The sequence below is a fragment of the Lissotriton helveticus genome, chromosome 8, assembly GCF_964261635.1.
Source record: "Lissotriton helveticus chromosome 8, aLisHel1.1, whole genome shotgun sequence".
Lineage (NCBI taxonomy): Eukaryota > Metazoa > Chordata > Amphibia > Caudata > Salamandridae > Lissotriton > Lissotriton helveticus.
This window is the reverse complement of record NC_136069.1, coordinates 308,543,929-308,557,011: the sequence shown is the minus strand read 5'-3', so window position 1 is coordinate 308,557,011 and position 13,083 is coordinate 308,543,929. Positions and strand designations below refer to the sequence as shown.

Genomic DNA, 13,083 nt, shown 5'->3' with positions numbered 1-13,083 from the left:
TCTCAAAATAAATATGTGATTGTTACAACTTAAATGCAATGTATATTTATCTTGTGGAAAAGTTACTGGGACTCATTGAGTAGACGCCCTTTACATTCTATCGTGACTCATTTATTCAGTGTTTAAAATGTGTGTGTCTGTCTGATTTTGATAAAACTGCCAGCATGGTTTCCACACCAGTCTGTGTTGCTGTGATCCGCCATTGGTGCCATAGTTGTCCTGCCTGTATATTAACTGAGGTATGTTATGCTTATTGTCACTTGTAGGCATCACCCTCCGTTGACAGATCTACACTTTGCGACTAGCCTAGCAGTGTATTTACTATCATGTCTCAGTATATAGCACTGTGGTAAAATTCCAAATGAATTATAAAGCTTCCTTCTGAAAGAAAGATACTCATTTGCGTGAGACACCACACAAAAGACTATGCGGTGGATGATCTCGGACTCATCTGGGAGAGCCATATCAACTGATATATTTTTGCGGACAAGACTAAGGTTGAACGGTGGGCAAGACAATGAAATATTGTTATAAATAATACAGGTCACTGGTGACAGATCTCTGGAAACACATGGTTAAATTCTCAGGGAAGGACGTTAGTGTCCAATATATGTTTTAATTTTGATAATAGTATGATGTTGGTCAACAGTTCTTTTGAATGGCTGAAAATTAAGTTTAACAAGTGTGACAGTATGGTGGGTTGAGTTCAATACAGATCGAGTGGATTCCAGGAGTCACTAGACCAGCAAGTCTGGGAACATATTTAAGATTAGTTGATGCCTGACCCATAGTGCAGTAAGAGTGTTGGATCCTCCCACGAGTTCGCGTATCTACGCTGATGCTTCAATACTATTTGATGTTTGTTGCTCCCCTCAGGAAAGGAGGCAGATACTTCTGGATTGTAGCGAGGTAGAGATTGATCTAATACTGAAGTGAGGAATTAAAAAATCAGGAAAAATACATATTTTCTAGAGTGGTAGATGGCCACCGCGTTCAGCATTAGTGTATGTGTTGATACTTGTTTCCTTGGGCAAGGTATTGTGTTTATGGTTTGAATTATTTTGCCCTGTAGTCTTGGAAATGGTTTTCAAGAATGGGAACCAGCCAGCAGAAGGTTAGTTTCTAATGAGAATTTGGATGGTGTACATCCTGTGGGTTCATTGAGCCCAATAATCTGGTCATCTATAGCAAATCTTTTATTTTGAAATGAGGAACAGCAGGGTCCCTCCTTCTCACAGAAGGTACAGAGTGATGTTCACCTCTTTACAGTAAAGGGAGAAAATAATTGATGTAAAGGGAACTTGGGTTTGTGTGAAAAGGTGGCAGGATTACTTTTTGAGAATTTCTTAATCACCAGATTGTACCGAGCATAGAAAGAGCCCTCATAACCACCTCTTCAGAACTTTCCTGAATCTAGACGAATATCTGTAAAAGCATGAAAATTCTGCTTGTCTGCTGAGAAAAGAAGGCTGAAACGCTTCATCCTCAATCATGAGTGGACTGAGGTGGACTTTGAAGGAGCCCTGGCTGGAGAAACACTTGTACATAGAAGCATGCCTTCTAGTCTTGGGAGCTATAGGAGGGTCCATTAGTGACTTTATCAACATCAAAAAACTTTTCAGACATGTTTTTGTTTTAGTTCCAAAAGCATTGGACAAAGTAATGACATTATCCCAGTGAGGGTGCTTCAGTTGGCAAACTTTCCACTTTTGTCTTGCTTGGAGCTTTTTATGGCCTCTAGCCAAAAGGCTTTAGCAGAACCCTACAGTAAAGGGATTCAACCGTATGAATCCTTGTCCAGCTACAGCATCCAGCCTTACTCCAGTGGAGATTTAGAGAGTGAAAAGGTTTACTTTTAACTGAAGGTAAAACTTCAGATCGATGTGAGGTTACACACTGAACTCCTGTGATGAAATCAGAATTTGTCTGACTCAGAACCTTTTATCCCAACACTGAAAGCTTCAGCGAGAGCTTGACAGTGATTTGAGGTGCCCTTGATAGCTTCAGCACCATACCCTGCCCCATTGGAGGAATTTGAGAACCAGAAACCAATGAAATGGCAAGTTAAAAACTTTGACGGGCATGACCTGCTTGGCTTCCTCAAGGCCCCCCTCTTTCCCGTTCAGCCTCAAATCCCACCTGTGTCCCTGTCTACCACGAATATTGATATTCAGTGGCACTTTGGTTTTCTTTTCGCTTTTTGCCTTAAACGTTAAAAATACATAGCTCTGGTTCCTCTTTTACAATTTTAAGATAGCTGTGTAATTATTCTCTTTACTTTTTTACTTTTTTACTTTACGTTTCTAATTTCATTTGGAAATTTTAGTGGGTTTTGTTCTTCAATTTACTGTTGTTTGTTACTGCTTCAACTTTGAACACTGGGAATTCACCTACTGCTTGGCAGGAGTCAAGCAGAGATTCAGTTAGAACTGCTTTGTAATTGAATCAGATAAATTTATTAGGCTGGTAGAGGTACCCCCTCTCAAATGAATCATCTGTTTTCTGACAGGGCCCCCATGCGAAAAGAACAGATGACGGACGGAATGCTGAAAAAAATCAAACATTCACCCACTGTCACAGATCTGGGTTTAAGCCATTGTTATTTTGCTTACCGTGCCACTCCAGTTGGAACCCAGCCATATGCAAATCAGTCTTGACCTGCTCCCCATGGGAACACTCCAGCCCAAACTGCCAAGCCAGGTCCTCCCTAGAGTGGAAACAAGCATCCTGGGACCATTTTCGGGGTATCAATCCTTATCAGCCAGACTAACTTGATTCCAGTGGCACAGTGAGCACATTATCAATCAATCATGGGTTTGTTAAGCGCGACTACTCACCTGTAAGGGTCCCAAGGCGCTGGGATGGAGGGGAGGTGCAGGATCCAGTCCATCAAGGAGGAGGTCTATCAAAGAACCATGTTTTAAGGTCTCTCGTGAAGATGGGGAGTGATGTCGTCTGTCTGAGGTGGAGCGAGCGGGCTTTCCAGGCTCTGGCCACAAGGCAGAAGGAGGAGCGGCCTCCCGATCTGGACTTCCTGGTGCGGGGGACCACAGCGTGGGAGAGCTGGGCTGATCGTAGGGTCCTTTTGGGGTGCGTGGAATTGGAGTCGGCTGTTCAGGTATGCTGGTCCGGTGCTGTGAAGGGCTTTGTGTGCATGGGTGAGAACCTTGAAGGTGATTCTCGCATTCAGGATTGGGCTGGCGGAGGCATTCTGGATGTTTTGTAGCTTGCGGGTTAGGTTTTTGTTGATTCCGGCGTAGAGTGCGTTGCCATAGTCCAGTCTGCTGCTGACGAGGGTGAGAGTGACGGTGTTTCTGTGTTTGAGGGGGATCCATTTGAAGTCCTTGCATAGGAGGCGGAGGACGTGGAAGCAGGAGGATGCGACGGAGTTGATCTGGCGGTCCATTTGGAGTTCGAAGTCCAGGATGATTCCGAGGTTGCTTGAGTGGTCTGTGGGGGTGGGCGGGCTTCCGAGGGCGGGGGGCCACCAGGTGTCATTCCAGGCTTCAAGGTGTGGACCCATGATGAGTACTTCTGTTTTGTCAGTGTTGAGTTGTAGACCGCTATTCTTCATCCATTTGCTTCCATGCCTTCTTGAAAGCTGTGTTTGGCTGCGTTGGGTTCGTTGGGGACGAGCGGAGTCATGTAGATGTTGAACAGCGTGGGCTGAGGGAGGATCCTTGGGGGACTCCTCAGGTGTTCGGTGTAAGGTCCGAGAGGAAGGGAGGGAGTCTGACCCGCTGTGCTCTGCCGGAGAGGAATGAGTGGATCCAGTCGAGAGCCTTGTCCCGGATCCCTGCATCGTGAAGTCTGCGTATTAGGGTGCTGTAAGAGACTGTGTCGAAGGCCGCTGAGAGGTTGAGGAGGATGAGGGCTACTGTGTTGTATTCTGTACATGAAGACACTGGTAGCCAGGCTGTAAGTTCTTAAAGTCTTCTTTATTAGTTCCATGTCAAGTGGTATCAAATAAGGGTCAGCCATGTAACAGCTCTTAACCCAGCTCCCATATCTCATACACCAGCCCCACCAGGAGCAGCCTACCTAGCTGCTCAGCCCATCTCCAACTGTCACCACTCATCCACACATCCACACAGGCACCCAGGCATTCCATTCATCACAGTCACACCAACATTCCGTCACCATCTCTCACTCTGGCTGAGCAGCTAGGAGGACCTAGGCTGATTCACATATACATGTAAACCTTAGGATATAACATTATCCCTTTCCTTTTAAAATGAAAACAAAACTTACAATTTTAAAAGAAAAGAACTATACACAAAAAGGTGATAATGTTCATAACTAAGGGATGAGAATTAATTCAAAACATCACCAAAGATAGAACAAAACAAACCAGAAAAGATGGGCATAATACGACATATTAAAAACATGCATCAAAATCCCCCATCGTCCCTCATGAAAATTGTTAAGAATAATTAGATATCAACCATCAAACAATGTCAAATCGGGAATGAAAAACAGCAATATTACATTTGAAACTAGCAATAATCCCATCCTCGTCGCCAAAAATATGTTGTATTCTGTACATGAAGACACTGGTAGCCCGGCTGTAAGTTCTTAAAGTCTTCTTTATTAGTTCCATGTCAAGTGGTATCAAATAAGGATCAGCGATGTAACAGCTCTTAACCCAGCTCCCATATCTCCTACGCCAGCCCCACCAGGAGCAGCCTACCTAGCTGCTCAGCCCATGTCGAGGTGGAAGTTGAGGTCTCCCAGCTAGGTGTAGTTGGTGGATGCGATGGCCTGCAGGTTGAGGATGTCCGTGATGGAGTTGGTGAATGGTCCGCAGGGTCCGGGGGGTCGGTAGACAAGGGTTCCCCGGAGGGTGGTGGTAGGGCTGGCCTCTATCTCGAAGTGTAGGTGTTCCGTCAGGTCTGTTGGCTCGTCAGGAAGTGTGCCCAGCCAGAGGGTGGTTTTGTGGACAATGGTGATTCCCCACCCTACCCCCACCCCCACCCCCACAAAGGCGAGTGGACGGTCCTTCCAGTAGATCTTGTATCCTTGGGGAATGGCGATGATGTCAGGTCCTGTGGTGGTGTTTGTCCAGGTTTCAGTGAAGAATGCGACGTCCGGGTGGTGCTGTTGAGAGGTCCGATATTACGGTGGCGTGTTTGTGGGGGGATCGGACATTGAAGAGGATGCATTGCAGGGTCTTTGGTGCGGTTGTGTTCTTGCGGGCGGTTTGTGCTGGATTCTTGGTCTTGGCAGTGTTGTAGGAGTGGTGGCAGCGGTGACAGCTGAAGGGTCTGTGGGTGTCGGCTGGTGATGCTAGCTTGCAGTTGTTGTTGCGACCTGGGTTGAGTGCGTAGAGTGCTGCTGGGTTGTAGCGCCGACGGTTCGGAGGTCCAAGGTTCCTGGCGCTAGTTGCATTCGGGTCACGGACGGGCGCAGATCGGCCTGCCTTTGGTGCGCCAGCGAGGAGCCGCCATTAAGTAGGGGTCGGGGAGGGCTGGACAGGATGCACTTCTGGACATTCCCACCCCACTTAGGGTAACAAATGCAGAAAGAACAGATGATGGACAGTCTTGATGCTTGTTTCTACTCCTGGGAGGACCTGGCCTGGCAGTTCGGGCTGGACTGTTCCCATGAGGACCAGGGTCAAGACTGATTTGCATATGAAGGCATGTTTTGCAAAAGAACTATGGATTTAACGCAGATCTGTGACTGGGGGTGAATGTTTGAATTGTTCAGCATTCCGTCCATCATCTGCTCTTTTTGCACTTCTGACAGGACCGATCACTTTGTCGTTAATCACTCTGCGGCATTTACTGCAGTCAGCATATCTTTCCCATTTTGCTCGGTGATGGAGGCAGCCAAACACCTCTCTTGTTATTTGTCCCATTGACAGATGGCACAGCAAAGCGAAAAAGTTCAGTAAAACAATCTAAGTGTTTCAAGTAGAATGTCGGTGTTTAGTGAGATGCCAACAAAGCTCAGGCTTCTGTTGCATCTATATTTCAATCTAAAATCGTCGATAGTACATAACGTTGGAGGGACTCCTAAAAACAGAACCCATTCTTGCCAAAAGGTGCCAAGTGACATTCCAGGAGCAATCTGAGAACTGAAATGGAATCACTGACAACACAGGAAGGGGATCACAGTATAGCGTTTAATAAAAGACACACTGTCCTCACGCCTATTATGTTTATCATGAAAGTACTGCGAGTCGAATTACTGTGCATTTGAATTGTGCTCTCAACTTTAAATACGAGTGCTGTATGATCTGTCATGCTGCTATCAAGTACATGTTTCTCAGTCTTTCACACAAAAACATTTCTGGGGAAAGCATCTCTGAAAGGCTTGTGATTCAGACCAGGTTGATTGTCCGTCTGACAAGGTGCTGAGTAGTGTGGCATTCAAATAAGGTTTCAATGTGCATTTGTAGGTCAGTTTCATTCACTTTGTATTTTAGACTGGTTGCAAGACCCTGCATAAAGCTTGCTTCGTTTTCATATGGTTGGATTTATGTCTTAATGGACAATGTATTCATGGAGTTTACTATAACACCTGAATTATTGTTTCCCGGTTACTTTGGGGTGCTTACATGTGCATTTGTGTAAACGGAGAGGTTCAGGATGAGTAACTAACCACTATTAGTGGCACGTAAAGAAGGTAAAAAGTTGCAAATAGGTCTATAGTTGTGAACGGGGTAGTGGAATGAAATTGGGTGAGGATAGCCTGGGGTGTTTTAGTAAGTAGTGAAAAGAGGCTGGGCTTTAAGCAGTGTCTGTCCAGACCGATTTTACTCGTTTACTGTCAGCACCACCAACATGTATTCAACATTAACTCACATGCCTTCTCAGTAGTTCACTTTTCAGCATCCTTGTGGAGGTGCAGCAGTTTGGTTGGAGGTGTAGGGCTTGCTTTAGTACCTTGCATATGCACAAAGATCTGTGGGGAGGACACGAGAGACAAAAACATCTGTATGTTGTAAACTTTGACTCTATCCATTGCGACCCAGTGAAAGAAGTGAATCCCTGGTCTCTGCAAAGGTAACTCTCGGTAAAGGGCACAGGGCCCTCGCCCACTGATTGGTGCTTCAATATTGGGCCTCGTTTGGGGTGGAAGTGCCCCCTGCATGATGTTCAACAGTGACCCCTGCCCTCCACGCTCAAACTGCTTATACCTGTGATCCTGTTTTTTTCATTTTGTTTATGCCACACATTAATCCCATGTGCACATGTTGACCTGGTCTTTAACAATGATCGGTTCTGGACCTTGATCTGAACCGGGCAGAGAGCACCAGGCATGCCCTCATAGTGGCAGAGGACTCTCGTCCCAGTCGCTGGTTTCATCCGTGGAGCGTGCTGGTGTCAGCCTAACATTTTAAGTGAATTATGGTAACAGACCTTTTTACCTGTGAGACATGACGGCATCTGTGGCCTGTCTCTAGTCTACGGGCTGAGGGGCCACACTCCCCACCGACAAAAAGAGTGCCTGTCAGGCTGGGCAAAGGTCAGCCTAACAAACACTCTTCTTGTTCAGCTCAGGCAGCCAGCAGCTATACAGGGGTTATATGCACAGGCGCCTGGCTGCCTGAGCTGAACTTTGCCAGGCTGAGGATTTCAGAGCCCAGGGGGCAGCAACTCTTCAGCCTAGCAAAAGGTGCCTCGAGGTCCTCCCGCTCGTGATGAGGGGGGACGTCACTGATATCCTCGGACCTGGGCTCTTCATTTTTAAGCCCTATAGAGCCCAAGGCCGAGTGTCAGTCAGTGACGCTCGTCATAGAGTGGGGTGCAGTCAGCAGTCTCACTGACCCCATCCCACTCTGTGACGAGTGAGGAACTACTGCCTACCCTCAGCCAATGAGGGAAGGCAGCAGCCTCAACCATCTTAGGACCTTCAAGGCTTCCCATGCGGAGAGCTGCAGTGAAGGTAAATGTAATGTGTTTTGTGTTTGGTGCATGCATGTATGTATGAATGTATGTGTAGTTATGAGTTAATGTTGCGAATGAGTGTGTTCATGTGTGAATGCATGAGTGTGTGTGCCCCCCCTGCACTCCTCTCTGCTACAATTACAAGCCGCCACTGCATGAATACGCACCTGCAGGCCCATTCGTCTAAAATGTTCTCGTGCTCACGATGGATGCGGGGTCCTGAACTCCGAAATCCCATGCATCGTACGTGTACATGCATGCTAGGTTTCATAGTGTGCCATGCATAAGTGATGCAGGCCTGCGAGTTCCATTTAGGAAGTCCACATTCTGGATGAGAGTACAAGTTGGAGGAGAGGTAACTTTCCTTACATAGCATATGCGTATTCCTGACATCTCCTAGACGCGAGGTGGAACACCAGAGGCAAAGTGAGGAAAGAGGAGACAGGCTTTCTTCAGAAGTACCAGGGCCATTCCTGAAACATTTATCTGTAAATGACTCCGACTGCAGCTGCTGTTAGGTAGATGACGGGGTACAGGGCGAGAACTCAAGTGTCTGTTGTTAGGAAAAGGAGTCCTATGAAAAGGCACAGATTCCTGATGTCTGTAAGGATGGCTGTAAATAGCTGGGTGCAGCCTGTTCACACCTCTTTGTACTTCTGTTGTGGGCACCTGGAGCCTGGCCTGCTGAGCAGAGCATCATTGCAGACTAAGGTCCGGTCTGGAAGGTGGCCGGGCCTGAGCACATAAAAGGAGAACTGACCTAAACCGATTCCAAGGAAGCAGACTTGGAGCCCACATCCTCTGTCTGCAGTATCCATATAAAGAAGGGACCAAAACCCATTGCTGTTCATTATTGTGGGCTCTTCTTCTGAGGATGGAGTAATCTGCAGAGTACTCAAGGACTACTATGCAGCCAAGTGTTGGTGTCGCAATGACAGCCAACTGCCCAGAGGCGAGGGAACATTGCCTGGAGTCTGATCTGAAGAACAAATTACTGGACTGTCCTGGGTGCCAGGACACCCTGCCTGTGAGAAAGGGTAGGAAGTGCCAACCTTGCAGGAGAAGCTGTTTCTGGAAGGGACTGCCATAATTGACCCTGGCGGAGGGTCCATCAAAAAGAGACTCAATAAAGAAGGGTGCCGAAGGAATCACAGTACTGCCGGACCGGGCAGTGTGATCTTGGTCACTTAACCCTGTCCTAGCTACCAAGGCATGTGGAGCTGTGAGCCTGAATGGTAAGCCCAACCGAAGCCGGGATAAGATCTTACTGGTGGCCCTGTGCCCCACTATTGGACTGCGTGCTGGCAGCAATGCCCAAGTGTCTTGAAGGATGGTGCAAAATGTCAGTGAACAATTTGCACCCACTCCTTGTGACGTACCTGTATGTAAGTCAGGACCCTAAATGTCCATCATTAGCGGCAATTCATCTAGCTTAACCTATGACTAAAATAAAATTTCATAGATCATCCTAGCCTAGAATAGAATCCAAATCCTGTCAGTATCATTTTGATATAGTATATCCATATTTAATACTAGTTTATAATCACCTGGAACTCATCGTGCAGTTAAAAAAACAAAAAATGGTACTCCGTAATCTGCATGTATTTGCAAATAATGCTGAAACAATGATTTGCCTCAAGTTCACTGGAGACAAATGAAAGTTTTTTGGGAAGCACAACAAATATTTTTTACAATGTTTTTGTATCTATTTTACAGTAGTATGTCTTTGTTTCTCGATTTGGTTACTTTGTGGTAGGTTAAAAATAGTTGTAGATTTTAATGCTGAATGTCTTAACTAAAGATATCCATTGAAGCCATGTAAAACAAGATGACTACATTTTGTTTGATATAATTTCAGGATTTGAAAGTTACTGTCAAAGATATGGTGAAGGTATAAAGCGCGTCTTAACATCAGTTGGACCAGTTCCAGACCTATCTGGAGAAATAATGGAGAAAATTCATCAGGTTTGTGTACTTTTTATATGTAGCATGAGAATATGTCTTTTTATCAATATCTGAATCTAATTGTCTTTTGGGAACAAAATAATGGATGGATATAAATGTGGGAATTAATAGCAACTGCCAATATCTCTGGGGGGAGGTGGCATTCCAGTCCTTTATAGTAACTCCTCTGTCATCACAAACCAAAATAATCTAAGAGGAATCATATGCAAATGAGGTTTACGGCTGTCCCTGAAGAGACAGTCTTTCTAAACTGTTAGGCCACATCCTCTTCGAGGTAGAATACAATCAACCCCCAAGAAACTTCACCCTTTTTGGGCCTCATCCATGAGGTTTAGCTTGGGTGTCTATGGTACAGCAAGCTATTTATCTTCTGATCATTACATTAAAAATCAGTAGCACCCTGGATGCATCTGGATATATACTGATTGTAGAAGATTCAGCTGAATGAGTGGCCTTTTATGTTAGAATTTAAATGGTTATTCCAGTGCGTACACACACAGACGTGTACACATGCATATGGAAATGTTACGCTAATTTACTTGTATAACGCACAATTGTGAGGCTTGTTGGTGCTGTAGAGACTGGCATAACCAAACAAGCTCTAGCAAAAAAGACTAAAAGACCTAAGAAAGTAACTAGGAAAGTTAGCTAAAAATGTAGTTTGTAGAAGGTTTCTGAATTTCAGTACATTTTGTTCACTGTCTAAAGGAAGTGTCAGGGCTTTCCGTTGTTTAAGCACTGTGGATGTTCTTTCGCTGTCCATCACCACCCCCTTTTGTACCGCTTTCGCTGTAAGTGGCAGTTTTTAGGTCTCGACTATTATATCCCGCAGGGATAGATAGGCGAGATTATAGTAGGCAGTTCAAAAACTCTACCAAACTTGCGGATCGCGTACAGTTCATGTGAGTATGCGCGTGCACGCCATCGCCAGCCACGTCACACCACCATTTGTCTGTGCCTCGCATCAGACTTCAAAGGCTGCCGCTCCCCCGCCCCCCATGTGCACATCGTGCACCACCATTTGTCTGTGCCTCGCATCAGACTTCAAAGGCTGCCGCTCCCCCTGCCCACCCCCCAGCTACAGCAATGCCGATAGCTTGTGTTCTGCTGTCCCTTTGTCCCCCACCTCTCACGTTCTTCTCTTCCTTGTTTCTTCAAGCCCACCATCTTGTGATTGATCTGACTGGTGTTCCTAGCCGGGGTCCTCCAGCTGGTGGCATCGACTGTTCTTTGGTTCCAGGGCAGGCCATTGGTTTTTTCAGTACTTGCCCTGACTGCCCTCTGCCTTCATCTTGACCCCTCCATGACTCGTCTACACCCCTCTCATCGTATTTCCCCCCTCGAGACTCTCCTCTGCCCTCACCCTCGGACCCGCTCCTTTGCCTATGCGTTTTGACATTTTGAGAGAGCCTGGCTCTGGACGCTCATGTTTTTTTCTTCACCCTCATCTGGTTCGATGACTTCATCTCTGTTCTTTTTTCGTACCTTGATTCCCCCTGAATCTCCATCTTCCGTTGCTGGTCCACTCTGTCCTGATTCCACCCCCTTGATTGTCCCCCTTCTCCTTATATTCCCCATAGACTTGTTCGATGTACTTTCACGATGCCCTATTTTATTGATGTAACTGTATTACTTTATTTTATTGTTGTAACCTTGTAACTATATTTTATTGTTCCTCATGTAAAGCGCTCCGATACCTCCGGGTCTAGCCAGCGCTATATAAAACTTTCCAAAAAATAAACAAGGCACTAGAAGTGCCTGAATGGGTATCTTAACATGCCTCTAAAATGAATACGAGTCCTTAAGGAAGCACACCAGCCTATAACTCAAGCAGGCTAGGCCATACATCCAAAAATTGCACTGCACGTCACATGAATTCATTCCATGCCTCAGCTCAGGTTATTATTCAGTATTCATTGATACTAGAATATTGTACGTTAGCACGCACATCAATCCGTGTGCATTTGACAGTAGAAGTAGTGTACCTGTTGAATAAGGAATACATGCCCATATGGAATGTCCCAGTCATTAAAGCCAGTATGTAAGGCTTAAACATGTCTAAACCCTTCTGTGAACATAGAGAACACAGAGAGGATGATACTCCTGGATGGTTGTGGTGCTATACCAAATATCGGCAATGTTCGTATTTGTTGATCTCACTATCTTAGTTGTTGTTTGCCTAGGTATGGGTCATCATCCTGGCCCACCAATGATCCGTAGATCTAAAATATTTTTCTGAAAACCTATCACTCCAACTCAGAATATTTCACAGTAATACAATCGTACAAGTTAATCCACAAAGTCAAATCAGATTGGAATAAATATATAGGGCCTGATTACGATTGCGGTTTTCCTGCATCCTCTGGGCCGGCGGAAGTCACCGCCGGCCCGGAGGATGCGGGAAATCCGCTGCGGACTGAAAAAGACCCCCCGCCAGATTAGGATGGCTGGGGGATCGTTTTTCAGTCCGCAGCTTTTCCGCCGCGGACGCCTTCCGTCCGCGGCGGAAAAGCTGCAACATGGCTGGCGGTGTCTATCAGACACCACCAGCCATATTAGGATTTCTGCAGAAAGATGCCTTTACACGGCGGCATTTCCGCCGTGTACAGGCATACGGATTTGTGTTTCGGGGCCCGTTGCGGGCCCCCAGGGGTGAAGGGGGGGTGGGGGGTGCACATGGGGGGTACCTATGGTACCCCCCTGCATGTGCCTGCACAAAGCGGCAGGCACCGCGAGGTGCCTGCCGCTTTGTGCATGCAAATGCACAACATACATTTTTATCATTGCGGCGGGTGCTGCTTCAAGCAGCACCCGCCGCAATGATAAAAATACAGGATGTGACCGCCAGGGTGGCGGTCACATCCTAATTAGCACGGAGGGACCGCCGCTGCCCCTGCGGACGATCCCTCCTTCTCTATGGTGGCGGACGGACTCAGGTCCGTCCGCCATCATAATCGGCCTCATAGTTCATTTAATCCACAAGGCTTTCTCCAAGTCCAGCCAACACGTGTTTCGTCGAATGGGCAGGTACCCACGACTTCATCAGGGCTGGGAAAAAATAATACAAACAGATATTGTAGTCCCGCCATACATCGGGCATTATAAAAACTTTACATATAGTTAATACGTGATTGACAATAATGTCATGCAAGTGGGATTATTCTTTACATGTGCTGAATCCGCATCTTGTTGAGGTGAGATATTTTCCTATTATCAACGAATG

General features: G+C 46.2%; 1 protein-coding gene across 1 annotated transcript in view; it reads left to right on the top strand.

Annotated features, from left to right (window-relative positions):
- The window catches only part of CRYL1 (crystallin lambda 1), a 599,473-nt gene that overhangs the window by 554,078 nt on the left and 32,312 nt on the right, over positions 1 to 13,083 (top strand). Inside the window, exon 7 of the mRNA XM_078657074.1 lies at positions 9,754 to 9,860. Within this exon, the coding sequence (XP_078513200.1) occupies positions 9,754 to 9,860 (107 nt within the window). The remainder of the gene's footprint in view (positions 1 to 9,753; positions 9,861 to 13,083) is intronic.